The sequence below is a fragment of the Sceloporus occidentalis genome, unplaced genomic scaffold (assembly GCF_023333645.1).
Source record: "Sceloporus occidentalis isolate IW3139 unplaced genomic scaffold, rSceOcc1.0.p SCAF_85, whole genome shotgun sequence".
In the NCBI taxonomy this organism is placed as follows: domain Eukaryota; kingdom Metazoa; phylum Chordata; class Lepidosauria; order Squamata; family Phrynosomatidae; genus Sceloporus; species Sceloporus occidentalis.
The window spans coordinates 923629-937085 of NW_028317065.1; the positions used below are offsets into that span (position 1 = coordinate 923629).

At 38.8% G+C, this 13457-nt stretch overlaps 1 protein-coding gene across 1 annotated transcript in view; it reads right to left on the reverse strand.

The window, feature by feature from the left end:
* Positions 1 to 7293: 7293 nt before the first annotated feature.
* LOC149285050 (metalloprotease TIKI1-like) overlaps positions 7294 to 13457 on the reverse strand; it is a 32463-nt gene continuing 26299 nt past the window's right edge. Inside the window, exons 3-7 of the mRNA XM_089495844.1 lie at positions 13018 to 13164; positions 11331 to 11505; positions 9553 to 9643; positions 8311 to 8538; positions 7294 to 7474 (exon numbers count right to left, since the gene is read on the reverse strand). Coding sequence (XP_089351970.1) covers positions 7294 to 7474; positions 8311 to 8538; positions 9553 to 9643; positions 11331 to 11505; positions 13018 to 13164 — 822 coding nt within the window. The remainder of the gene's footprint in view (positions 7475 to 8310; positions 8539 to 9552; positions 9644 to 11330; positions 11506 to 13017; positions 13165 to 13457) is intronic.

Sequence of the window (13457 nt, forward strand, 5' to 3'; positions counted from 1 at the left end):
ATATCAAGCAGTCTTCTGTTTTATTATTTACTTTTAAGACACGGCACAGGTTCTGTTTGTTGAAATTTTCAAAGGATTCACTAGATGGAGCTGTGAAACTATATGTGGATCCATATGAATGTTACGCATGCTCCATAATTTATTGAGGCAAAAGATGGATTTAGGGTTACCACGGGAAAAGCAAGTAGATTAGATAAACATATCGTTTAATTTTAAACACAACTAATAAATAAAGAAAATATTGTGTGCTGGGTAAAAGTGTTTCTCAATTGTCTAACAGAATGTATAAGGAACCTCCATGTGCACATTAGAAATAGATACATGTGAGTCATGTAGCATATATACAATGATAATATAGGGGTGGAATTACCAAGGCCTGATGTTAACTGCTACAGAAGCGTGGGTGTTTCACTGCATGTTGCGTAGGTACTGTAAGCTTATTTCAGCTACATTCAATCTGATAAGCAGTGAAAGTAAAAGCATATCAGTACAGCCCTTCGTTGGGATTGCCAACAACTGATAATTCTTTTAATTTACTTCAGTAAAAATTGTGCTTACTTACAAATTATTTTTTTTACCGACAGTCACGTTTCTCAAGATGTCCTAGAGGTAGATCATTTATCTATGTTAGAATTGAAAAGTGGGCCATAACACACACACCAACCTTGGCCGCTGGTCGACTGTTTTGTCCTCTGGAGACACAGGTCAGTGGAGTTTATGGTGACTTTCAAGCACTGTCAACGGTTTAACTATAGATGAGAAAGGGCTAGCCAAGCTCACAATGGCACTAAAACATCTACAGTGAAGGTGCTGAAACATAAATCTACCTAAATATATCCTGTTAACTCTCCCTTTAGAGAATTAACCACCCAATGTTTGAAACAGGTATCAGTTGTACTTTCATCAGCAGTGACATTTCACACTTTAGTTAAATGTGTAAGTTATATAGAATAGGATAAAGTTTTCGATGTCACTCATGCACAACTCATATTACGTAAATAATATGTAAAGACTTCAAACAAATTGTTTATTTTAAAGAAAAATCTTTTTTTTTTTTTAAAAAGGAACCACAGAGATCCTGATACTGATTTCCTATCAGTTGAAGCATGCATGTTTCTAGGGGCTTACAGGAGTCTTCTGGGTGCTAGAGCCCTCTCTCTAAATGTTAAAATTTTGCTTTTTCTGATAGGTCCTCTCAGGGGCTTTGGCTCTGCTGAGTTTATCTGTAAGTACTCTCAAATTATGCAGCCACAAGCCCCACAGCCCCTTGGACTTTGGCTTGAGAAAGTTCCCATGTGAGCTGCATTGAGTTGAATATACCAATTCCCTGATTGCACTATGCATTAAAAAGGGTCAACCCCAATAAGGTTCTCTTGCATGAAGGGCCAATCTGGCCATGTATAGTATAAAGTTAAACCAGTAAGATTTCTTAAAAGTCTCCATCAATTGAGCTCCAAATTCTGCAGTTCCAGCTCTACCCTTCTTATAGGTGAAGCTGGGTGGGACTGACCCTTCATAAAACTTAGGGAAGTCCGGGGCTTCAAATATCCAAGTTATCTGCATAATCCTGTTTAATAGAAATGAAGCCACCATTAAAGCAGTATAGTCAGTACAACTATTTTGATGCATTGTTCTCTACGAAAGGATTTGTAATATGAAAGATGTACACCGTTAACCTATGTGGACCAGGGGAAGAGTGCGTACACTTTTCTTCTTAACTAGACAGGTGCCTTGGGGATTCATATGTTGGGCATAACTAGGCTGGGCCCTGGGCCCAAGATGATACTGGTACTAACAAAAGTCTGATGGTAGCCCTATGGTGAATTTACTTCTTTAAATGTTTTTAAACAAATATTTTTAATAACACTGCATCTAGTAATTAAATGACTAGGTGATAGGTAAGGATAGGAATCAGGTTTACATGAGAAACTCATTCAATGAACATTAAAACTGAAAGGCAAGCTATATTCTCAACCTGTCTTTTGATCCTAAGAGCGATATAAAATGTTTCCTGACCTTTTTGTGCTCATCCTAACTATAGTACAAACTGGCATTACAGCAATATTTGAATTAATGGTATGATTTGTGAAGCAGCTGTTGGCTTCCAACCGCCCCAAAGGAAAATTCTGAAGTTCTACACCAAATGCATGAGCTTTGAGTTTTGCACTCCTTTAATCCACATCTTGTCATTGCTTTGAAACTGCATTCACAATATTATTTTATAATATCAAAAGTTTCTTACTGCAATGATCCTATGGGAGTCAACAGAAATGGGATGGCCTCTTATGGCAGAGGCCTGCTGGAAACCCTGTGTTGGCTGAACCCCACTGCCAAAAGTCCAAAAGTGGAGTGAGACCCAGCTTAAACTCTTCCTCTAGGTACACAAATTCTGTAATGTTTTTTTATACAATGGGAAGGTCTGGCGTTGCTCATACAGCTTAATGACTTAAGCCTGTGGGCATTAGTGCCATGTTATCCACATGTAATTGATACTTAAAGGAAATTTAGAAATTTAGCCTCTTTAAAACTATTTTGATAAGTCTATCACACAAACCAGACACATGGTTTTAGCATTACTAAATTACTAAAGCTACTTACATCTTGTACTACTTTTGTTTTTATCTTATATCGTGTTTTGAAATTCTTTCTTTTCTCCTCTCCCCATCTAACAACAAAGAACAACTTTACAATAAGGGAGATTTGTAAAATGTAGGTGCTGGGAAATGTAATAGAACCACATTAAAGCCCGCTGTTTTCCAACACTGTCCATGAAAATGTATTATCCTTTTGATACTCCAGCCTGTCTGCATTTTTTAACCTTGAGACTTTTTCAGCATTTTACAATATGTTTCCATAAGCATGATTCTCCTCTTTAATTGCATACATTGTTTTTTTCAAGGACAGGAAGAGTCCTTTCTTTTGATACCATTTTTAGTATGAATAATAAAGTAATTTAAATATTTTTTTAAATTTTTGTATTTTACTATGAAAATGATTCCCAAATCAGTTCAGTTGACCAAAATGCCACAAAATATATTAATGTAAATGTCTTGAATTTGAGAAAAAAAAAAGCAGCCAGGCTGGAGTATCAAAAGGATAATACATTTTCATGGACAGTGTTGGAAAACAGCGGGCTTTAATGTGGTTCTATTACATTTCCCAGCACCTACATTTTACAAATCTCCCTTATTGTAAAGTTTTTTGGAAATTACAGGGCACACATTTTGAAATTTTATTTTGTGAGGCCCATGTCTCATTTGGGAGCAGCCCACTAGCTGAAAATTCCCCCACAAAATATATATATTTGGAGAGAAGACCAGCTTGGGTATTTCACTAAGAGCAGTTGAACACTTATGCAACCAGTTGGTCATCAAGCCCTAGCAAAAGGGGCTGTACCATTCATTTTTATTGCTTTTGGGATTGTTTGCACAGATTACATGCAAATGCAAAGAAACCCACCAAAATGTATTTAGCTGCATCTCCATATTACAGAAATATTTTACATACTTCCTGAGCCCTTTTAAAAAGTGGCTATAGGGTATTTTTTATTATATGTTTTATTTGTAATGAAAATGTATTTTATTGATTTTATTTGTAAGTGGGGTCTGGCTGACTGTGCCATAATGTCTGAGAAGCTGCATGAAAGCAGTTTTTTCAGTGTGCCAGCCAGCTAACTATAGATCAGTTGGTAGCCCACTTTTTAGAACTTTTTTTATTTATTTTTTTACTTTTCTGAGACGCGGGATAGGTTAATAGCAGTTCTCTACGTCTGCCTCGGGTGTGCGCTAGTCTTCTACTCCAGAAACCACTGTTCCATGCCATTATGACTTTTTATGAGGGGAGGAATATAATAGAAACATTTAAATATATAAAGTACAGGAGGAAAGTTTATTTGAAAGGAGGTTAGAACAAGAGGTCATAATCTAAAACTAGAGTATCAGAGATTTCAAACTTTATATCCAAGTATGTTTTACTTTACTGAGAGGGCGGTAGATAAATGGAACAACCTCCCATCAAAAGTCGTAGATGCTAATGCAGTAAGAGACTTTAAACATGCATGAGGTAGGCATAAAGCTATGCTGAATCTAAAGTCAATGACTGATTAGGATCCGAGTCCTACATCAGAAAAAATGGGCAGGCTAAATTATTCTTATCTGTCAATAAAAGCCGAACCATCTTAGCTGCTAGAACTTCCTTGTCACTGATACAACCACCACACTACCTCTCACCTTTCTTTGTGCCTTATGTTTGTCACCCTATTCCCTCAAGATTGTAAGCTTGCGAGAAGGGCTCTCTCCACCTAATGTATCGGTTTGTCTTAGTCTGTCAATTCTCGTCTTGTCATACCCCTTGAATATATGTATTGTATGAAGCGCTGCGTAAATTGTTGGCGCTATATAAATAAAGGATAATAATAATAATAATAATGTACAATACAGTTTTCTATTTAATTTGCTATTCCTTCCTGGGTTAGCCTTGTGCTGGAATCTACAGTGATCTCCTAGAGAGGGATGTGTGCAATAATGCAGCGTGTATCTGCCACTAGTTATGTCAAATGACATCTCGGCGCACACTCTGATATATAGCCGAACGGCGCAATTCTTTTTAGGCTGTCATGGAGTAGAGGCAGTAGCGTACCTAGCGGGGGGCGGGGGGGGCGGTCCGCACCGGGTGCCGCTCATCAGGGGGGTGACAACTTGCCGGCACCCCTCCAGAGACGGACAGTAATGTCCGACGCTGGAGGAGAGGGCTCGCAAGGGAGCGGTATCGGTGGTCTTTAACAGACCTCCGGCTCCCTTGAGTGATTTTAAGCCGGTTCCACCGGCTTCAAATCACTCAAGGGAGCCGGAGGTCTGTTAAAGACCTCCGATACCGCTCCCTCGCGATCCGCGCGGCAACTGCTGCTGTGCGCCGGGGTTTGTTTTCAGATCCCGGCGCACAACACTGAAGCCGCGCCCACCGCCGTCCGTGCCCTCTGAACCCGGAAGAAGACAGAAGAAGAGGAGCGAAGAGGAAGAAAAGGAGCTGACTGCTGTAAGAAGAAAAGAGGAAAGGTAGGAAATCATTCAGTGAGAGTGACAGTGAGAGTGGATTGGTATGTGTGGAATCTGTGGATTGGTATGTGTGGATTGGTAAGTGTGGATTGGTATGTGTGGAATCTGTGGATTGGTAAATGTGGATTGGTAAATGTGGATTGGTATGTGTGGAATCTGTGGATTGGTATGTGTGGATTGGTATGTGTGGATTGGTAAATGTGGATTGGTATGTGTGGAATCTGTGGATTGATAAATGTGGATTGGTAAATGTGGATTGGTATGTGTGGAATCTGTGGATTGGTATGTGTGGATTGGTATGTGTGGATTGGTAAGTGTGGATTGGTATGTGTGGAATCTGTGGATTGGTAAATGTGGATTGGTAAGTGTGGATTGGTATGTGTGGAATCTGTGGATTGGTATGTGTGGATTGGTAACTGTGGATTGGTATATGTGGAATCTGTGGATTGGTATGTGTGGAATCTGTGGATTGGTATGTGTGGAATCTGTGGATTGGTATGTGTGGATTGGTAAATGTGTGAGAGTGATGGGTGTTATGCTGTACCATTTCCAATGTATTTTTCATTATATAGTTATGCTCTAAAGTACATCATAACTCCCATCACTCTATGCTGTTCCATACAGTGGCAGAGCTGGAAGACAGAGGCCTTGCACCCCCACCGCAGGACTCCTGAAAGGTAAGTGAACTTCAAAGGGGGGAGAGGGTAGATAGTTAGGAGGGGGTAGATAGGGAGAAGGGAGTGAGACGGGGGGATAGGGTGTAGATAGGGAGAAGGGAGTGAGAAGGGGTAGATAGGACAGAAGGGGGTGAGAATGGGTAGATAGGGAGAAAGGAGGGTAATGGATTAATGTGTGGATGAATTGTGTGAATGAGTGAGAGAATTAATGAATTTGTGAGAATGCATCAATAAATATGTGTAAATAATTTGTGTGAAAGAATAAATTATTCTGTGAATGAAAGTGAATTAGTGAGTGACTGTAAAAGTGTTTGTGTTAATCATAGGTGTATAGTTGATTTGTCAAAAAGGCAAAGATGGTATAAGCAGGGTGTTTATGGGACAAAAATGGCACAGGCAGGGTGTTTATGGAACAAAGATGGCACAGGTAGCGTGTTTATGGGACAAAGATGGCATACACTCGGCTGTTTGGGAACAATGCTGACTCATGCTGGGCTGTTTGGGGGCAAAAATGGGACGTCCTATGTGTGTGTAATTTGGGTGCTGGTCAGGTTCTATGTGGGCAATGTGGACGCTGTTTTTTTTGGAGGGTTATTAAAGAAAGCACTATTATATGTTCAGTAAATGTTATTTAAACGTATTTATTTTACTTATAAGTTATTAATTTATTTTTTCAGATTTCTTGTTGTTTACAGTTGAAATACAGTTTACAAATTGGTGCAATAAATATTCTTGCCAACATAATTTTGTAGATGTCTTTACATTTGGGGGGGGGGGTGCCACTTACAGGATCCGCCCCGGGTGCCAAATACTCTAGGTACGCCCCTGAGTAGAGGACCTGGTTTTTAAATAAAATTGAAACCAAGAGAGCTTGAAATAGACTTATCCTTGCTATTGTGCAGGTTGTCTACATCCAACTCTGCTCAGTAGGATGGACAACAGTAATATTTGCCTGTCTTTTTTTTATGTATATACATAGGCCATGAATTGCAGTAATAAAAGGGTTTCATCTATAATAGACATCTTTCATGTATTCTTCAACACATAAGATTTCCCTCAGGGAGAAAAATCGTTGTAGAATCACTGTATACAAGACACGTACAACACACACAGTTGGCATTCTGAGCATTAATGGCCAGTTGCAGTTGGCTGCTGAAAGGATCATCACTTTTTTTTTATTATTAACCCGGTTAGAGATCCAAAGCTCCATAGAAAGACTAAAAACAAGCATAGACAGTATTTATATTAAAAAAATCATTTATGTCAATGTTTTATATCTCTAGAGTATAGCTATGTTACAACATTATTTTACATTTCCCAAGTACATTATGGGATTAACATGAAATCATCCTTCTTAAAGAGAAGAAAAATATAATGACTTTTCAAACAAAAGGCATATATTCTGTATTAACCAGTAAATCACATTAGTGGTCAGATTCCAAGCACACCTTCAGGAGAACATTTGATATGCGGTGTAATGCCATAGGGTATTTTCCAGTGCTGGCAGACACGTTTGTGCTCCATTTACAAGAATGTCCTCACTTGATAATGTGTTATTGTCTTTACAGAATCACCATTTGTTGAAGACACCAAGCCAACAGTAAAAAGGAAGGAAGAATGAACTGGGAGAAGGAGCTGCTCTTGGCTGCCTGTATGTAACTGTCTTTTCCATGTTGTCTTGGCGGGGGCTCCACTGTAATGTATCCATTAATAATCTGAATTTGCGGAGGAGACTCCGTAGCACTAAAGAAACAAAAAAAGAAGACACTATTTACATGTTTTGGATGCAAGTGTTGTAGAACTCGTACTATAATGGTACACAGGGCCATCCATTGTAAATGGTAAACAGGAATGCTCCTAGGCGCTCCACGCCCCACGTACAAAAAAGGGGCAGCAGCAAGACAACACTGAAACTGAGTGATTTCAGATTTTGTCCACAGTTTGCAAGGGCCCAAGCCTATGTTAGGAATGGTCGTGTTGATATATATGAATGGAAGTCAAGTGAAACCCATCTTAAACGTGGACGATTGTAAAATGTTTAAAAGCAATCAATAAAGTATGTAGAATCTTCGCTACGCTTCAAACGTAGTAGCATCTACAAGAGTTAATGTTGTGTGATAGCTTAATCCCTGTCAATTAAGGTTGCATCAGGTTCAACAGGTTCTCAAGTTTTACTCAATGAGTTATAGATACGTTTCACTCAGACATTATACAGTGCAAGTTTCTTCCACGAGGAAGGCTGAGTTCTACAAAATGTTTTTTTCTTATGGCAACTGTAGTATGACTCCGTGTAAAACAAACAAAGTAATGAAAATAGCCGCAGTGCTTAAATGGTGCTAATATGAGTCTGTAGTAGCCTCAATCTACCATGGTCAATGTGTATTTATTAGTTTAAGCAATTTAACTGTATCAGTAGCTGTGTGTTGTCATTCACCTGCTATGTTAATGGCTGTAGACTCATCTACACCAATCTATGGTTCTAGCACATGCAGCAAGTAACATTTCCAGCCCCAATCCTCCAACCAAAAAATCAGCGTGTTATGAAACAAAAAACTACAAGATTTAATATGAAACAGTACCTCTCCTGAATGCGAACCCACAGGTCACTGAAGTGCCGATGTTTTTCTTTCCTTGGCTTCTTTTTCTTGTATTTCCTTTCACGTTTATCCATCGTTCCGAGGTTATCAGATAGCAATACATTAGGTACCATTTCTGAGTCTTGGTGAGAACTGTCTGGCTCCTTCATCCGAGAGATGGCCGTGCACGGGGGTGATGAAGAAAACGAGGATGACTTTTTATTTCTACCACTAGAAAACATATAAAAAAAAATGATAAACACAATTTAAAATGTAGTCATATTAAATAAATAAATAAATAAATAATAACCAGTGGAATGAACAGTCAAGTGTCTCAAAATGGGATCTGGCTTCACTGATCAATAATCATCCCAGTTAGCAGGTGAAGGGTAGAAGAAATAAAAGGCTGAGTTTTTAAAATACGTTTCACGAAATGTGGTATGTCATTCAGCAAACCCATGATAGTTTGCTGTCTTTATACAAACATTTTATTTATATTACATCCCAGTGTGATATATGGCATGATTAGTGTTTTCTAATGGAAGAAAAATTAAAATACTAATTCTCAGCTTTTCCTGTTGCCAACTAATAAAGCTGGTGAAGGAAACATCCAACCATCTACACAGAACATCAACATTTCTTGTTGACACAGTTGCTGTGTGCCTCCAGATATGAGTAGCCTGGTGGCACACAAGGGGCTGAATATGTGCCGTTTACTACCATTTACCTTAGCCTTATTACTAATTTTGCTAAAATATTTCTATGGGAATGGTACTTCACAAACAGAATGGGAGCCATCGCTTGGTGAACTTCCATTGAAGCACCTCCTGGTCCCATCAAGAGTACATCATGGATTACGTGTTTGAAAGTACCATGCACTACAACTTAATGATTTGAATAAGTAGTGTTAATACCTTCATGCAAACATTATCAGGGAAGGCCAAGGAATCTCAATATGTATAGTTTAGAGGAAAGAAGAGAGAGGGGAGATGTGTTGTAAACATTTAAATACTTAAACGGTCTTAACAATGTATAGGAGAGAACTTTATTTCAGAGGAAATCTAAAACTAGAGGGTCAAAGATTTAGATTTAACATAGGGAAGTTTACTTGAATGTTCTTATCTGCTGTCAGACTCTATGTTTCTATGCGCTGTACAGCTAATGGAAGATAATGAGTGCTGTTTCGTGTAGCAATGATTTTCTGGAGCTGTGAATATTAAATGGTTTACCAGGTGGGTGACTTACTTTGTGATTGATCGCCCGGCAGGTGTGTGTTGCACATCGTAGCCATATCGCTTTAGCACATCAATGACCGTATTGTTCCCCATGAAGTGTCCTGTAGATGAGAAAAAATGAATTGCTACTTTTTTCCCATTAGCAATACAGCAATAGCAAACAGGTCTCAGTACTTTAAATACCTTTTTAACCTAAATGTACATCAGTTGTAACTTACTGTGCTATTAAAATTGACTTGTTACCAAAGTAAACTTGAAATTAAATGATCACTGCCACCTTGTTTTCATGTAAAAATCATTCCTGATTCCCAAAGTTAGAAAAAGTAATATACCATTTGTTGAATTCTCCCTGTTATCTAGCATGAGGAGCACAAGCTCCAGTGACAAAGGCTCTTTCTTCCTTGACAGCGCTAACAATCACTGACTGGGATATAACATCTTCTGTATCGTCATTGATAGTTATCAGTCAGCAGTAGTTTATAGATTCTTTGAGCAGTTTTGATTATCTGGGTGTGCGGGAGCGATTGGATCTCTACTCGGCCCAATCTCTGCCCAGATATCCCTGTTCCCATACCGTTTTAAGTTTATTGGACACTAGTCCTACCTTCGAATGCAGTCATTCACGCCTTCCAATTTCACCCCTGCCATTTTAAGCCTTATAGCACAGGAACAAAAGAGCTTCAAGGGATCAGCCATTTAGAGTTGCCATTTATGTTTGCTAGCCAAGCTCAGTTTAACTCACACTCCAAACATTTCCATGTAAACTCAACCATGTGTACATAGTAGCTTAGAGGGTGGGCTAACCATTAGTACCTGGGTAGCCTTCAATTCCTTTTCTTAAAATTAGCAGTTTTACACATTTTTACATGCTTAACGTAACTATAGTGTATTAAAGGGGTGGAGTATCACATCTTACGTAAATACATGGATAGCGATCAGCTCATCTAGTCTGCCCTTTCTGAATTAATGTTTTTCTTACTAATTCTTTTAAATAGCTTAATGCATATCCCAAGGGTTCTTTAATTTATTTACTGTGTTTGCCTGTATTACTTCCACTGGAAGTCTATTCTGAGTATCTACTATCCTTTCCATACCCTAGAATTTTCTCTCACTATCTCTCAGTATTCCACCAACTAATGGCAAATTGTGGCTTTTTTTCCTGGCACACCTCTGTTGATAAAAATGATTCCTCTTGGACTTTATTTATTCTCTGATATAGTTGAATATTTATATCATGTCTCCCCTCTCCCTTTGCTCTTCTAGGGTGTTAAGCCTTAACGTTAATAACAAAGACAAATTACGTCTATAGATCAATTCAACAACTGAGAACTTAAAACCTTGAATTCACTGGAGGTATAATGCGTCCACAAACTCCCTTTATACCATACTTTGGGAAAACAGTCTACATTGTGTCCATTAATGATCATGAAATAAGATTCTGATAATGTGATGGCCTCACATAAAATGCTATGTAACCTGATACACACTTCCTGACATGGACCTTTATAGACTACAAACCTTCCAAAGTCTCAGCAAAATCTACGTATATGTGTTTTGTCCTTGCACAGAAATTGTAAAAACAATGAGTAATTGGTGAGGTATTGTTTCTAAACAATTTACTAAATATCATTAGGTTTAGTAATCTTAATTAAGGGTATTTATCTGCCTGTTGGGTCTATGACATTAAAAAAACATTACGAGAACCTGATATTATTTTGGAAATTGTCCCCCAGGTACCAGACCTATAAATAAGGAAAATAATCCCAGAAATAGTGGGTTCTGCCTTACCTGCACCAAAAGCAAAAAAAAAGCTTTTCTCTGGAAATTCCTCAAGGAGATTTTTCACTCTCTGTCCCATCCGTTCATTCCTTTTGTAAATCAGCTCTTGACGAAAATAGTTATCGATCTCCTTAGCAGTTATTCTTTCTTGAGTCGGTAAAGTAGCATTAATAAAATTAGGCACCTGGAGAGAAAAAAAGACACATTTTCAGCTATATCATGCCTATATACCCTAATAGGTGAATAGAACTGGAAGTAAAATGCATACACAGACGTGATGTTCTAATTCCTCTAGCCTGGAATGGGGGGTGGCTCTAGGTTTCTTGGGGACCTAAGCTATATCATCATACCTGGGAACTCTCACCTCCTTCGGGTTGCGGAAGCGAGGTCTTGACCGACCCCACTGCCCACCCATTTCCGCTTTAAATGGGGGTGTTTCCCGCCATGTTAGCTGGAACAAACAATAATGTCAGCAGGCACGCCCCTGACATCAGCGGGACCGCCCTGACATCAGAGGGACCACCCCCAATGTCAGCAGGACTGCCCACATCTGGCAGTGGGACCACCCACTGATGTCATTGGGGAGTCCTGGCCGCGTCCTGCAAGGGTAGGCTCCAGGTAGCCAACCCTCTGCTAAATGCCTTGTAGGCGATGTGTTCTCCCTGTATGTGACCTCCAGACCTGCTCCACAAGACCCCGGTGCACATATTTAGAAGATGCTGCCATACATTTCAATTGAAGCATTTTTTTGGCCACTGTTTAACTGCTTCACAGAGTACTTTAATATGCATTCTTCTTTACAGGTGGTGGCAGGGACAATAGACTGTTCCTTTTTATTTGGAAAGGGCTAATTACCAGAGAAAGGTATACATATATACTGTATATTTATAATGTACCACTGCAATATCCGCAATCTACTGAAGTACAGATAAAGAAGCATCCACTATGGTAGAAGCTGAGAAACAGACTGCTCTCCCCTGCAGTTCAGGGCGACAGCTTCTAGGCAACATGAACAGCTGTGCATTGATAAGACATCCTGTTTTGTTGTCCTTAAGTTGGCATCCCTGCAGTTGACAATCCCAGAACATACCTATTAGCCATTCCCAAACCCTTGCTATTTTAAACTCAATATCTAACTGCTTCCGCCTCACCCACATGATTTTCCACCCCCTTATACACAGAAAGTTATAGGAGGAACATATTATGGGGCACTGGGCATAGCACATCTAAATGCCAAAGTGAAATGCGACTTAATGATTTGCTTTGCCTTACGTTCTAAAATTCAGACGTTATGTGCCAACATTACTTCACATAGTGGTATTTGTTCTAACTCAGCTTAGCTTTTTTTGTGTGGATATGTATCAAATGCCACACTGTAAGAGCCTGATGAGTTGTAGATTTTACCAACCTGACACATTGCCTAGTTCTACATTTCCATTCAAATAAGCTTGTTGATTTTAAAATGCCTCACAAAATAATTATTCTAACTTCAGTGGGTGTTTAAGCGTTATTAAACTATAATTTTTGTTTGATTGCTGTGTTGTGTTCAGAACCATACTCTCTGTGACTAAGAAGGTTAAGCTATGTTATCAACAATGCTAGCACCAAAAACTAGTTTCTAGCTTTTACCTAATTCAAAATCAGGAATAATTCATCCAAAGGGACAATACTAGGGGGAAAATATGAGGTCACTTACTTGTGAAGAATCATGGTTAAAAATAATTGAGTTGAGGTCTCCACAGTTGTAATGTTTGATCAGGTCTTCAGTGGTGTATGGGGCTTGTACACTTCCTGCTCGAAGGCTCTCTTGCTGCAAGAGAGTCTGATTTAAGGCAAATATTACCTATAAAGAAAAGTTAAAAAACACAAGTTAGAAGTGAATTTTGTTATGTGACGGATGAAATAGTAACAGTGTGATGAAGCGAAAGCTAGTCACTTCTTGGATTCATCAGCTTCTAACTCCATGAAAACTGGGTTTTATCCATCTTTTATACATATAAATCAAGTGAACATCTCTATATATTACAATGTATATATGAGTTTGTCATCCATCCATCTTAATAGTCATTAAGTGCCTAGTCTTAAAGAAATGCATGAGGCAAGCATTTAAACTTCAACTAAACTGTAAATTAAGTA